This window comes from Leptosomus discolor, chromosome 1, assembly GCF_034619465.1.
Source record: "Leptosomus discolor isolate bLepDis1 chromosome 1, bLepDis1.hap2, whole genome shotgun sequence".
Classification (NCBI taxonomy): domain Eukaryota; kingdom Metazoa; phylum Chordata; class Aves; order Leptosomiformes; family Leptosomidae; genus Leptosomus; species Leptosomus discolor.
In genome coordinates this window covers 75,672,844-75,687,712 of record NC_141391.1, presented here as the reverse complement: position 1 = coordinate 75,687,712, position 14,869 = coordinate 75,672,844, and the positions used below count along the sequence as shown (strand labels likewise).

The 14,869-nt window shown below is 41.8% G+C and overlaps 1 protein-coding gene across 1 annotated transcript in view; it reads right to left on the bottom strand.

Annotated features, from left to right (window-relative positions):
* The window catches only part of LOC104340453 (cohesin subunit SA-2), a 66,283-nt gene that overhangs the window by 36,981 nt on the left and 14,433 nt on the right, over positions 1–14,869 (bottom strand). Inside the window, exons 6-11 of the mRNA XM_086473919.1 lie at positions 11,837–11,908; positions 9,422–9,626; positions 8,194–8,345; positions 6,844–6,917; positions 5,796–5,919; positions 665–763 (exon numbers count right to left, since the gene is read on the bottom strand). Of these exons, the coding sequence (XP_086330045.1) occupies positions 665–763; positions 5,796–5,919; positions 6,844–6,917; positions 8,194–8,345; positions 9,422–9,626; positions 11,837–11,908 (726 nt within the window). The remainder of the gene's footprint in view (positions 1–664; positions 764–5,795; positions 5,920–6,843; positions 6,918–8,193; positions 8,346–9,421; positions 9,627–11,836; positions 11,909–14,869) is intronic.

The window sequence follows — 14,869 nt, the reverse complement described above, 5'->3', positions numbered from 1 at the left end:
AGCATCATAAACTTTCTTATTCAAATACTTAAAAGGTACAGCCCCATTAGGACAAGAGTAGCTGGCAAAATCATTACCAATGGCAGGATTAAAAAAAGTAAAGGATTTTTCTTCTTAAATGAGTCAGGATGTTGGAACACAATAAAGGCAGTGTACAGGGTCAGTGTGGTCACAGAATAAGCTCTCAAAATTACAGCATATCACCTGACTTGTTCAGAAAGGAGAGAAAGGATCCTTCTTCAAGATTCTTACTGATATGGTGGATCAACAGAGAGCCATCCCCACATCAGTGTGACACATGGTCAGCCAATCCCATTATCGGGAGCAGCAAAAAAAGGGACCTTTAGGTATGAAATTCTTTGTCATCTGCCAAAGACCTTCAGAAAAAAATCTGGGCCATTCTGGAAGAATGGTGGAGGTAACTGACCACAGTACATGCTAACACCATTTTGTACATGAACTAGAGTGAAAGAGAAAACTCCACAGAAACAGAGGGAAACGTCTCTGCAAAACTCCTTCACCCACTCAGTCAAGCAGGCTGCTTCTGCAGTACTCTAAGCTCCCGTCAGTCAAGAGAGTGAGGAGATCAGCTCTCATCAAAACATCACACCCTGTGTATACACCCAGCCCAGACTCGAAAAACAGCAAATAGTAATCTATTTACCTTGAACCTGCTGGTAAAGAGATCCATCCTGGAAACAAGTTCTTTTCTGCTATAAATTCCTTGCAGTCCCAGAAGACACTTCAAGCGCACTTCAGCTTGCTAGAAGACAAAGAGAAACCAACTAACAGTAAAAAAAAAAGTACCTTTGACGTTATTCACTATTGGCATTTATATTACTTAAATAAGAGTTCTTTGTGGGTGCCTACAGCAACCACCCAAACAGCGCCTCAGCATCTTTATCAGTGATATCAGTACCATTTTGTTTGTGTGCGCACACACACGCGTCTCTCTCACACACACGCACACACAGAGGAAGCCTGCAGTGAGCCAAACGTAAAGGTGGCATCAATGTCTGTGTTAGGTTCCCTAAGAGCCAAAGGAACCCTCACAGGCCTTACAGTTAATAAAAGCAACAGCATGCAAAAGATGCAGTGATACTCAGCATCAAAGACTGGTGCTATTCAGCTGTTAAAGACACACAGTCAAGTGTACGGATGACCTAATTAATACAACCAGCACTCTCCCGTACATCAGACTTTGTTTGCTTCCTTTCAACATTTGACTCGGACAACTGTTAAACGTGGAGAAGGACTCTCAAGAAATTCTGGAAGACTCCCAGAGGAAGAGGTACACCTTAGAAATGCACTGGCTTATCCCTGTGGGCTCTTACAGATACAGAGTTAAATATTTTGCCTTCTCCCTATTTCTGTTTCACACTACAATGCTGCATTTTAAGCATTCTATGAAGAAACGGGTTGCTTTGAGTTTGGCCTAATTAGTTAATTTAGGCAAAACACATTTATCCCTGAAAGGTGTTATTTCACACCATTAGTACTGCTGCTTCATAGATGTCTCCAAAAGAAGCCTTTTCTTTATCCAGCTTTTAAATTATCTCATGCATATTGCTACACTTTTCAAATGACAAAGCTTTAAATGGTATAAGGAGAGTCATTTTGAGGATCTAACATAGAAAAATCACTGTGTTCTTTAAACTTATAATGCTAAGGGTATCAGCAGAGACACTTAAATGAACTGCAGGCTTTGAATCAGTCTCTTCATGTTTCTTCCTTAATTCCTCTTGCTAACAATAGCAGTAAGAATAATCAAGGAAACCCAAGAAAGGAGACCACCTACACACAGGCTATCCATTACTACAAGTTCCTGTTCACCTGCTGAGATGGAAAGCAAAGGGTGATACCCAGTAGCAGGCTTTGACCAACAGTTTTGCATAGGACAGCTTTTTGCTAGAAAGACAAAATGAAAGATCAACAGGTAACAATAAGAACTGCTCTCTAATCTGCCCGTGACACACCAGCAGTACATATTCTATACCGCACTTTAAAATCAAAGGCCTTGTCTGAGAAAGAGACTGTTGCCCACACCTGCTGCTTCCTACAGCCACAAGGGCTCCACAGCACAGGGCTCACTCGCAAACAGTCCCAACTTGGTACCCATCACTGCACACTGGCACCAACTCAGCTCAAACAATGTACTGCAATCCTGGATTCAGCTGCCCTCCGTATTTTATCACAAGGTTTTTCTTGTGAAGAGGGACTGCATTAGTGCTTGGGGAAAAGGAAAAAAAAAACCAAGGAAAAAAAGTTTGTGATGGTTTGTCAGATGGTCATATAGCCCTTGGCACAGAGCTAGTAACATCATCTGCACTTGTCAGTCAGGTGGCATTCAAGCGTAGGTCTGCAGATACAAAGTTTAATACATTAAACTACACCAGCTGCCTTCTAAGGCATTCTGTTCCCACCCAAAAGCTCTCAGTCATAACCCTATATCTATATGTTTCTTCCAAGTGTTGAGACAATTAAGTCTAGCAACTATGAACAAATAACTACTTCTACTACGACTAGTTCTGCTGTTTTCCTATGTTTTCAGCTGCGTTTTCTCCCTCTCAACCACCTCTCCTTTTGTAGATTCATCACGCCTCATAGCTTCCTGATCATTCAAAATTATTCCACGTCCTTCTAAAACTATCTCACCACTTACCTTCAACTCCTTTCGACAGTAACGTAGGCAAGCACAAACACCCAGCCATCTACTCCCCTCACCAGAACTACCATCCTAACCTTGACAGAATACCTGCCTGTTCAGTCTTTCAAAGCTGTGACAGAGTGAAAGGGAATTACGTAAGCACATTTTCAGGATACTCTGAACACATGCTGTCCCTCAGCTGTATCACGGTATATTTTAACCCTGACCTGCAAATAGACTGGCAGAAAACATCAGTTAAGACGGTGGGCAGCTCTAGCGTGACAGAGAGCCCTGCATGGGCTCCAGCACCGCTTAGATGCATTCAGTTACGAGATTTCAGCCTCACCACTATCACAGAGACAGGGCCATTCAATAAGTGTTACAAACACAGGCTGGGACCTGGATGATTTGACGGGGTGATCGGGGCATTTTTTTGTTCTCAACGCTCCCCAAATAATAAATTGGAAAAAATAGATCTACTTCCAAATTACTCCTGAATAGCAAAGACAATCCAGCTTCTCTCTCCTGTCAAGGCAGAACAATTTAAAAAATTACCCTCCCCCCTCAAAAAAAATCAGTACTTATGCACAGAGATGACCTGTGAAGCAGAAAACCACCATGTTAACATGACCATTTGAAGAAAGAACTATTTCAGAAGTAGCCATAGCCATGGGATCAGTTTCTATAGCCAGGCTGAACAGGAGGCAAAGCTAGAAACCCTTTCAATTTCCTGAAATTTGCCAGAAGGATCACATGGTCAGGACACAGCAGTCCATCTGAACCACAAGTTCCTGTTTCCACAGGATTTCTTTGGGTGTTTTTCCTAGTCTAATGAGAAAACCTCAACAACTTGCCCTGAAGTTCCAGACAAATCTAGTCTAACATGGTGGAAGTTCCCAAGTGTGCATCTCTATTCCCTTCACCTTCGTGTTTGCTAGTTCTGCCTTCCACTTTCGTCATCCTTATTCTTCATTTTCTCAAATTTTCTGGTCTATAATTCTGAACTTTTTACATAGCCTTTCCTTTCAACACCCGCTGCTCAGATCAGCACCCGTTTGATTGGATCTGGATGCCGATTTAGTAGCTATATATTCCCTTGGAAGAACACTAGTGACTTTGAGCACAAGTTAGGTGCCTGGGTTTCACAAATGCACCGATAGGTGACCGGGCTTGCATATAACACTGTTCAACTGCACACACATGTCAGATTTAGTATCAACTGTTGCTTGGTCTTCAAAAATAAATTTATTAAATTATTTCTAGCAGATGAACATAAACTACTCAAAAATCTGTCTTTGTAGCACTGTTCCCCAAGTCTCGCTGGCCAAAGACAGATCCTCCCATGCAATTTTGAGCATATTACCACTGAGTTTGGAGCATCTTCTTGCACCTAGGAAATAACCTTTCACATAAAAATACGATGTTTCACATCAGGGTATAATGGCAAAATGATATCTCACAGGGAAGAAAGAATGATTATATTCAAATAAAAGACTGAAGACAAAATGTTAATTTTATGCTTACTTCCCCCTCCTCTCTCTGCTTTAAAGCCTCCCAAATGACTCAACTTAATCTCTGTTTACAGCACTGTAGATGATCCTGGCCAGGTTTCCCCCCCCTGTTCGAATACTTTTGTGGTTGTTCCACTCTGAGGCCTAAATTATTTGGCAAACTTCTCTACGTTATATTCTAGAAGAAAATTGGCTCTGGGAGATATCAGTTTCTTGCCGCCCACCCCCAACAAGACGGGATGGAAATGCTTATTAAGGAGGAGTAGTGGGAAATAACATTCAGATGTATATAAAAGCACTGCTGCCCCTGTTGCTGCCAAAAAATGCCCTGCTCTCATTTTAGAATCGGGCAATTTAACAGTGGCTGCAAATCACAAAGCACAGCCGGGACTGCAACCACCGCTAATGGCACACTACCAGGTCTCAGCCAAACATGGAATATGGAAGACTTCTCACTTTATCTCACTCTGCTTGCATGTGCATTGCTTTCAGATAATAAACTTTAGGAAAAAAAAAAAAAAAATCATTTCCAGCTCCCAATAAATGACATTGAGTGAGCTATGTGCATTAATCACAGACACCAGATGTTAATTTTCACTGTACAGCACTGGGAACGAAGACACATCGTCTTCAAAAATTATTTTTTCTTTTGAGAGTTCTCCCAACTGAACATATACTAAAAACATATTCTGATCAGATAAAATTTATACAGGAAAAGATGACAGTTCTTGATAGATTTGTTGTTCTAAAAATCTAAATACCTTTACAGTAACGGCACAACACAAGGACGTAAGAGGCTTTGTGCTCCCTCTCCTGGCTTTGTGGTAAACTACACAAACAGAGCACAAACAACCTACGGCTGACGCAAAACTGAGGATGTCTCAGAATCTGCACAGAAGCTTTAAAAGGTGGCCTGCAGAAGTACAGTGCACCAATTTTGGTGATTAGCCATTTGCGATAAATACTCCTGTCCCCCTAAAATCTCTCATGTATTTTGGAAGCATGAGAAAAAGCCTATTTTTGACTTACTGTTTCCTTTTGGTTAGCTTTTTTTTGTTTTGATGGGGATTTTTTGGTTTTTTTAAATGTGCCTGTACTCAAAAAGAAAAAACAAACTTACTATAAGGAAAAGGAGAAAACCCTTTGTGAAATGACTGGACTTTGTGTAAACCCATATCTATATTAATTTCACTCCAAATGAGAACAGCAATATTGAAGACTATTTTACTATAGGCAGCATCTATTTTTTAATTTTTATAAAATAAAACAAAATTTTAACTGTAGCCGTCAAACCTAAAAGGAGAATTTTAGACATCTTTTCATGCTGCATGTGCTCAAAGGATACAGGCCATTTTACAATTCAGTAATAGCTCCCAATTCAGTAACATATAAAAATAACTGCACACACAGGGATGCACACTGCTACAGAGCTGGAAAAAGTGTTCTCTGTCATTTAGTGCTACGGTGACTTTAAAAATAAAACCTGAAATGGGGAAGAAAGTAAATTCCTTTTTGTACCACTACAGTCTCAAATATCTACTCTCAAGAATTTAAACATTAGGATTCTTTAAAAAAAAAATTTTTTTTTAAATTAAATTCCCATCTACTGCCCCCAGTAAGAAAAATTAAAACTTTACCTTATCATACAGCATCCACCCAATGTATTTTAAGTAGCTATCATTTAAAAAAGCATCTGGGTATGTTTTCATCCAGCTGCCAATTTCTTCAATGCAAGTTGCTCGAATCTCGGGGATCACATCACTGTGAAATTATAAATTTGTAATATTAATACATTAAAAATGCTTAATGTATATTGATTATATTATTTGCAATATTTTTATTTTCTGGAATTACAGAAGCATGTATAATCCAAAATGCTACAAGTATCTTCATACTAATGTTCTAAGTTAGTCTTCAGTGGACAATGTTTCATGCTACAAACGTTTCATGCAATAATTATTTTGTAATTCTGGATATCTTCTCAATCACAAAGGCACTGCTCTACAGCCAGCAGGAAGAACTTAAGAAACATCTTCAGAGATGTCCTTTCAAAAGCCCAAATTCTTTAAAATAATTTAACTGCTACACTTTCCCTGACACCATCAGTGCCTCTAGGATGTTTATAACTTGATTCTGCTGCGTGGTCATCAGGATGACTTCTTCAAGCAGTGTCCAGGTTGTGATCAGATCTTAGGTAACTGATCATGCTGAGTCTGCAGCAATGTTTTACTGCTCGCTATACTTCAGCCACAAGATCAAATAGAAGTCAGGGAAGACGGCTTTAAACCATGGGATGTGTTGGACTCCTTGGATATGGAGGCAACGGTGAGCACTGTGCGCGTGTGGATTGAGAACCCAGTGAAGTTTGCCCATTCCCACAGGGTGAATGTTGCGCCTGGCTCTAAAGAGCCAGCCTCCAAAGATATCCATACATTGGTCATTGAAGGCTTCCTGCTCTACAGTCACAAACCACTGAAAGACCTGCTCAACGTACGCTACTACCTGGCAGTTCCATATGATGAATGCAAAAGGAGGAGAAGTACCCGGAACTGCACTGTCCCTGACCCACCGGGTCTCTTCGATGGACACGTCTGGCCCACGTACTTAAAACACAGGAACAGGACAATCTGAGCAAGAGTTTCTTGGGAATGCAGATACACACCACAGCTTTATTTTCATTCTTACCAGTAACGGTTTAGAAACGTCCCTTTGAAAATAGCATTCATCATGTTCTGTATCTCTAGAAGCTTACACTCATACTGAAATACAAAGAGAACTGAATGTTAATGTCGGTCACGCAATTCACACATGAAAAATTTGCATCAGTGCACTTACAATACTACTGTGGTACAAACTGATCGTGTTTACACATAAAGTGAGTGGTCTGTATCTACACTAGCAACTGGCCTTTTTGTAACTACGTCCTGATGAAAGGTTTATCAGGTAACAACTGTCAGCCTGGATAACAAGGTACTTGTTTCATATAGTGAGTCTTGATCTATCGATACTCAGAAAGACACAGCATAACTACGAATCAACCTTCACATATAGGTCCAAATTCTCTTTTTATGCACTTAAACAGAGATAGAAGAAAGGCAGACAAGGGAATTTTCAAAATGCACCTATTCCACAATCAGCATGTATTTTAACCAAGCCCTGAAAATCTAGTAATGAACTTCTGTAAACCTAAGTCACTTCATAAAAACATTCTCTCATCAACAGCAGCAGGAAGGGTGACAAGTTTGGGTTTACACACACACACACACACATTTCCCCTGTTTTTTCCCATGAGATCAGACTTATGATGACACTAAAAACACCTGTTTCACCCAAACACTTCTTCCCGCAAAAAAAGGGGTTGTTGTGATAACAAAGACGCCCACGGATATCCAAAGCTCAGAACAGAGATAACGGATTCTAAGGTCAGGAGAAAAGGAACTATGCTTGATGTTTATACATTAAGTCACCTCTACCCTCAAGCCAGAATTATTTCTCACGGTTATAGGCCCGCCTCAGAGTTGATAAGGAGTTGTCTGGCTGAGCAGGGAAGAAATGACAGAAACTGAACAGCATGAAAGATACAGGTCATACCTGAAGTTATGACCATTTTTACAATGCATTACTTATACGGAGATGATAGCTATGCTGTGTCCTTTTTAATTAATTGAAATTCAGTGCAAGAACTAACATTTTGGCTTGTAATCTGTACAAAAATACGCAAAACTGCACTCTCACAATACCAGAGCTACTGACACAATTACACGTGTCTGTAAATCCACAATTGTGTAGAGATCAAGGGCTAACGATGCCAATGTAGAGAAGCATGGTAGGACAGACATCACAAGCTAACGGTACTTAGGGCAGTTATTACCTTAGTCATTTTTGTACCACTTAATCTAGCCAGTCACCACTGCTCTGCACCATGCACTAGATAAATATATAAACTTCAAAGAACTGCAGTGACCCAAAAGCAAACTGTCAGCAATCCCTCTTTTTACATCTTCACACATCTCCCATACAAGACACCTGCCTAACCTCTTTCCTTTTTCTCTCGAGCTGGTCAAGTCTGTAATTGGTCCTCTTGCCACTTATCCTCCTCTTCTCCACCTCATATAATCTCTGAGCATTGTGCTTGTTGACATCAAGGTTCAGATGTACGCTTACAACTGCTGTCAGTAGTTTCATTGCTAAAAAGGAAACAAACCAACATACTTCGCTTAGCTCAGAGATATATCGCATAAATATAATCACCACTTTACCACAAAAAGGATACGGTTAGCCAAATCCAGTTTATTATCCAAAATACGAACACTACTGACTACAGTAATTCGGTTTAAAATACAGTGTTTATTTTAAAGACCAACAACGATCAAAACCGGAACATTTAGTGATACTACTGGTGATTTCCAACTTTTGTCCAGGGTTCTAGTCAGAAAATTAATTTACTGGGCAACTCTCTTCTTGGTTCATATAATTTTGATTTTTCTGCAAAAAAGCTGTGGAACAGGTGATTTTCAGTAACAACAACAAAAAAAAAAAAAAAGTGAAACTGGCCCATAAAAGCCTGAGAATCTTAATATTTCACTTGAATTTACAAAAAATTCACATTCCTCTAAGGATCACTAGATGGTTTGCATAGATTTCAAGTGGATTTTTTGAGCCTTCAAAGCAAACAGTATGCTTTAGAACAAATTACAATTTAAGTGCTCTTTGCATGGCAAAGAGTGCATTTACTGGCTTTCAGGGAAAAAAAAAAGAAGTAGCAGCATCTATAGTATCATCATGCTGCATGAAACAAAAATATGCAACAAGCAATGCTCTTTTTAGCACAGGCACCACAAGAACAGCAGCTCTCCAAAGGAAGCTTTTTTAGGCGAAGCATTTAATGCAACCTCATATACAGTATTTAGTGGAGGGAGGAAAAAAACAAAATAGAAAACTGACTGTGAAAAATCAGTTAATGAAAGAAAAAAGCATCAGAACACAGCATAATTCTAAGGTTACTCATGTCAGGCACTAAAGAAAATTTCCTTAGAAAGCAAAAATTGGTCTAGATCTATCATAGCTAAAGAATTCAAATTCCATTCAGATACACATGGGAAAAAATAATTCATATTACAGGAACATACATTAGGAGGAAGGCACTGTCAATGCATAAGAGAACAACTGCTCTAGTAAAGACATCTTTTCAATTTTGAGCAGTTTTGTTTGTACACAAGGCCACAAAACTCATGATCTACAGCAACTCTGTGAGTAATTTTACCTGCGAAAGTACTTGTGTGTCTAAATGCTCTGACCATGGAGTCCGCCAAGCCTGTAAGCAGCGAGATGATAGTGTCCATCAAGTAGCTATCATACAGGATGCTGCACTGGCACTGTTGGACAAGTACCGCAATAAATTCACAGAAATTGGCCTTGAACTTCTTCCAATAAGGTCCTGTTCTGATCAGCGGGTAGTCTTCATTGTCCTGCACAAGAAAGAAGAGAAAACACACACGTTAGTTTTGTCTGTGCACACCATTTACATCTCTCCCACTGAATATCAGAGAGTTTTGCTGACAGACAGCTTCACTTCAGCCCCCCGTAACTTTCTTCATGGTTATTACTCCAAAGTAGGGACATGCAACTAGGTTACAAGCGAGCACAGAGACAAACTACCTTCATTAGAGCTACACTGTCATGAAAAGCTCACATCTGAAAGCCATGTATGTGAGGTAGCTCTGAATAGACAGGTGCGAAAGGGCATGTGAAGCCACAGCATCACAAATAACTTTCACTGGCATAAGCTATGAGCAGTCCTGGCCTCTTCTACTTTCCCACAAGTAGCAGTGCTTTCCCCCTTCCCCATCCTTCCTGTTCCTGCAAGCGTGTGGTATTATCCAGGAGGAAACTCAAGTGACTGAAAAGTGAAAACAAACAACTGTGGTGTGAGCAGGATGGGACTGTTTTCCTCCGCAGCACTGCCAGCTTAAGGGGTTTTTCAGCCTACAGCTTAATGACAAATACAGAGTCATTCACCTATACCATCAGCACCTAGGTCTCTGAAAACCTCCACAGAAACAGTGAGTAGGCAATACCTTTGACATTACACCAAAAGCAAGTTACAAGAGTGTTCACAGTACAGTTGGTACTGTCAGAAAGAAAGCAGACAGATGGCAGGTCAAATGACTTCTCACACAAAATAGCACACCTCATGTGAAGAGCACACTAGGAAGACTGTAGGTGGCAACCTCAGACAGCGTAAACATTCACTTCACTTGGACCTCACAGATCCCAGGAACGGCTCTGAATATGAATTTGCATTTTGATAGTTTCCAGGTGTGAATGGAGCCAGGGAACTCCAAAACTTCACTCACTACGGAAAACATCCTGAAGGCAGGTAGTCCTTTGCTAGTTGGTCAAGCACCTTCTCAGACGTATTCTAACATGCAGCTTCACACCCAGAACAACCTCACGTACTTACAAAGTGCCCTTCAGGCTCTTCTCTTGTAACTTGTTTCCAAAGCACGGGATCCACTGCTTTCTTGAAAAATAAATGCAAACAGACTGATCTCAGGGATGCCCGTAACCCAAAGCATATTGGGAACTTGGAATTCGGGATGCATTCTTGATCAGGTTGTAACAGTCAGTTCCGAGCTGAACAGCAGTAGCAAATGCCAAGACAGAAAGGGAAGCCCCCAGTAGGCCCCATTTAATGCTCCTTGATCATAACACAGACAGCAGAAAGACAACCTACAACTTCAGGAAATACCTACTTTATCACCATAGCTTACTCCTCAATGTGAAAAGCAGCACAAGTACAGGAAGACATGTCACTTTTTAACAGCATTCCTACTGTCTGTGTTTATCATACTGGAACATCGTTTAATGGTAACATGCATACTATAAGTATATAGGCAGCACAATGGGCACACCACCTAAATTTAGGCACCTAACCTGAGATTCCCTTAGATTCCCTCCATAACCAGTAGAGAGAAGCAACTCTACTTCCAGAATCCAAGTTCGATTAGGCACTTAACATAGGTTCTTCCAGAGAACAATTCAGATCACTCAACTGAGGCTCCTGCTCTGACTCACCCCGGAAATGTTTCCTTCTCTCATACGGAGTCCATGGAAAGAGAGGAAAGTCAAAGTGAAGTGCCAATAGGGAGTTAAGACGAATGCCCCACAAAGCTGGAAGTGTTTTATGGGAAGGGGCATTACAGAAAAGCTGTTTCTTCTCTCAAGTAATCAACCTTCCAATCAAACATTTATGTTTGCAAGGGAACGTTTTGGTGAAACAAGCCTTCGAACAAATCTGCCTGTCAAAACCCCTGTGTGCATGCAGGCACATGCATGTACAGATGCACGCACACACGTGTGTGTAGAGCTTGCTGGAAGGGATGGGGAATGCTCTCGAACACCACTGCAACCTGACATACACCAGTCTGTTCAAAATGCTGATGTCCCTTTGACACCAATAGCAAGAAACAGGCACTTCAAAAGCGTGAGCATGTTTATCCAAACCAGAGGTCTACAACAGACCAGATGAAGCAGACCTCAGCAGTGCACGATTATCTCCATTCACTAATGCGCAGTTTAAGACGACCAGTTCTGATGTATTCGCCTGCACTGGACACAGAAAATACAGTCACAGAAAATGCTACACTGCAGTTGCAGAGAACGACAAGAGTCCTACCATGTCCACCGGCCAAGTAACTGTCAGGATCCAAGGATAGGCCATGAATTTCTTATACTGCAACCCAGTTTCCTGTAATGCATGAGACAAAATTTTAAAAGCTTTTCGATGAAGCAGCACAGTTAATTCATAAAGACAAAAACATCACAAAACATGTGTCGTAGTTAAAAGGCTATTAAAACTCAAGACAATTTGTATTACAGGTGGCTCATATAATCTAACGCATTAAACAAAAGCTAATTCCTTCTCATCTCGGTATTTTTTTATTTATAAACAATGACAGGAGAAAAACACACTTTTATATAAAACCAGAGTTTTCTTGCTACAAGAGACAACTTGTTTTTAAAATTTATAAGCAAACATATACAAGGTATGATCATTATTAATTCCAAGATTTGGCTCCTCAGCAAGTCTAAGTATATATTGCTTTCTAACATTTAGTAACTAGGTGCAAGCATTTCAAATTATAGAGAAATGCTTTCAGCACTAGTGTGACTTGATTCAGAGATCTTTACTCAATCTTGCAATTATTCCAAGACAAAAGCAATGAAATCTACACTTCTTTATTAGGCTCAATGAAGCACAACAAGTATTTCTATCCCCATCTGGCTGTACAGTTATGCATCAAACTTAACTCTTCCATTGCTAAACATTTCAGCAACAAAATGGGAGAGGAGAGGAAAGCTACAAAAGAATAAAGAACTGCAAGAAATAAAATACCACCTACAGGAAGAAAAGCAGAAGAAAGAAACAGAATAGTTTAAGAAAGAGGGAAAACAAAAAGCAGTGGTCCTAAAGACAAGCCTACCTCTCCACTGAGGAATATCACAGCCCACAAAGAGGAAATAAACGCCTCAATGACCATATTAGAGCCATTCTCTGCTCTCAACGTCAGTATAAGTTTTCACAGAATCACAGAAAGACAGAAATTGAGAGGGACTCTTTGAGATCACCTAATCCAACCCCACCTGCTCAAGAAGGGTCAGCCAGGGCAGGCTGCCCAGTGTCATGTGTGACCAGCACCCCCTGCTCCCAACCCCTGGTAATGTGGTTAGCACAACTAATGCCATTCTATGAGACAAGCAGCCATTCCCTCTGACCAAGAGGGTCAAATATTTGTTCCCTTTACCTCATTATCAGGCCCTAAAGGTCAAGTGAACCAAGGAGACAAAACAAACATTTCTTCTTCCCCTCCCTAGTGGCCTCAAGGTTCCTGGGCATCAGGCTGATTACTCCCTACCTTATTGGCCTTGAAGGTTCCAGGCACCCAGCCAACCAGATGGTGGTGATGACCTCACCAAAGAACAGGGAAGCATCAGAACATTGAGAGCGCTCACAATAAAATCAAGTGCTTGCAAGCGGGAACTTGGACCAGAGCTGCTGCTGGACAGTGAAACCTGTGACCCCCCCAGTGGCAGAGACATCTCCACCATGATCTGCTTCCTCCAAGGACTGACCGAGTGACTCATATTCTTTTATACAGAATCACAGAATGGTTTGGATTGGAAGGGACCTTAAAGATCATCTAGTTCCAACCACCCTGTCATGGGCAGGGACACCTTCCACCAGACCAGGTTGTTCAAAGCCCCATCTAACCTGGCCTTCAATGCTTCCAGTGATGGGTATCCACAGCTTCTCTGGGCAACCTCTTCCGGTGTCTCACCACCCTCACAGGAAAGAGTTTCTTCCTCATATCTAATCTAAATTTACTCTCGTTCAGTTTAAAGCCACTATCCCTCATCCTATCACTACATTCCCTGATCAAGAGTCCCTCCCCACCTTTCCCATAGGACCCCTGTAAGCACTGGCAGGCCGCTGTAAGGTCTCCCCGGAGCCTTCTCTTCTCCAGGCTGAACAACCCCAGTTCTCTCAGCCTGTCCTCACAGGGGAGGTGCTCCAGACCTCGATCACCTTTGTGGCCTTCCTCTAGACCCACTCAAGCAGGTCCATGTTTTTCTTACGCTGAGGACCTCAGAGCTGGACGCAGCACTGCAGGTGGGGTCTCATCAGAGTGGAGTAGAGAGGAAGAATCACCTCCCTCGACCTGCTGGCCACGCTGCTCTTGATGCAGCCCAGGATGCAACTGGCTTTCTGGGCTGCAAGCACACATTGCTGGGTCATGCTGTTTTTCATCCACCAGCACCCCAAGTCCTTCTCCCCAGGACTGCTCTCAACCCATTTATCCCCCAGCCTGTGTTGATACCAGGGACTGTCCTGACCCAGGTGCAGGACCTTCCACTTGGCCTTGCTGAACTTCATAAGGTTTGTAAGGGTCCACCTCTCCAGTCTGCCAAGATCCCTCTGGATGGCATCCCTTCCCTCCAGCGTGTCAACCGCACCACACAGCTTGGTGTCATCAGCAAACTTACTGAGGGTGCACTCAATCCCACTGTCCACATCACCGACAAAGATGTTAAACAGCACTGGTCCCAATACTGACCCTTGAGGAACACCACTTATCACTGGGCTCCACTCGGACATCGAGCCATTGACCACAACTCTTTCAGTGCAACCATCCAGCCAATTCCTTATCCACCAAGTGGTCCATCAAATCCATGTCTCTCCAACTTAGAGACAAGGACAGCATGCGGGACAGTGTCAAATACTTTGCATAAGTCCAGGTAGGTGACGTCAGTTGCTCTTCCCTTACCCATCGACACTGTAACCCCATTGTAGAAGGCCACCAAATTTGTCAGGCACGATTTGTCCTTAATGAAGCCATGTTGGCTGTTGCCAATCACCTCCTTCATTTCCATGTGTCCTAATGTATTTTCCAGGAGGATCTGCTCCATGATCTTGCCAGTCACAGAGGTGAGACTGACTGGCCTGTAGTTCCCCAGGTCTTCCTTTTTCCCCTTTTTAAAGGTGGCAGTTATGTTTCCCCTTTTCCAGTCAGTGGGCACTTCACTGGACTGCCACAACTTCTCAAATATGATGGATAGTGGCTTAGCAACTTCATCCACCAGTTCCCTCAGGACCTGTGGATACACCTCGTCAGGTCCCATGGACTTGTGCCCCTTCAGGTTCCTTAAA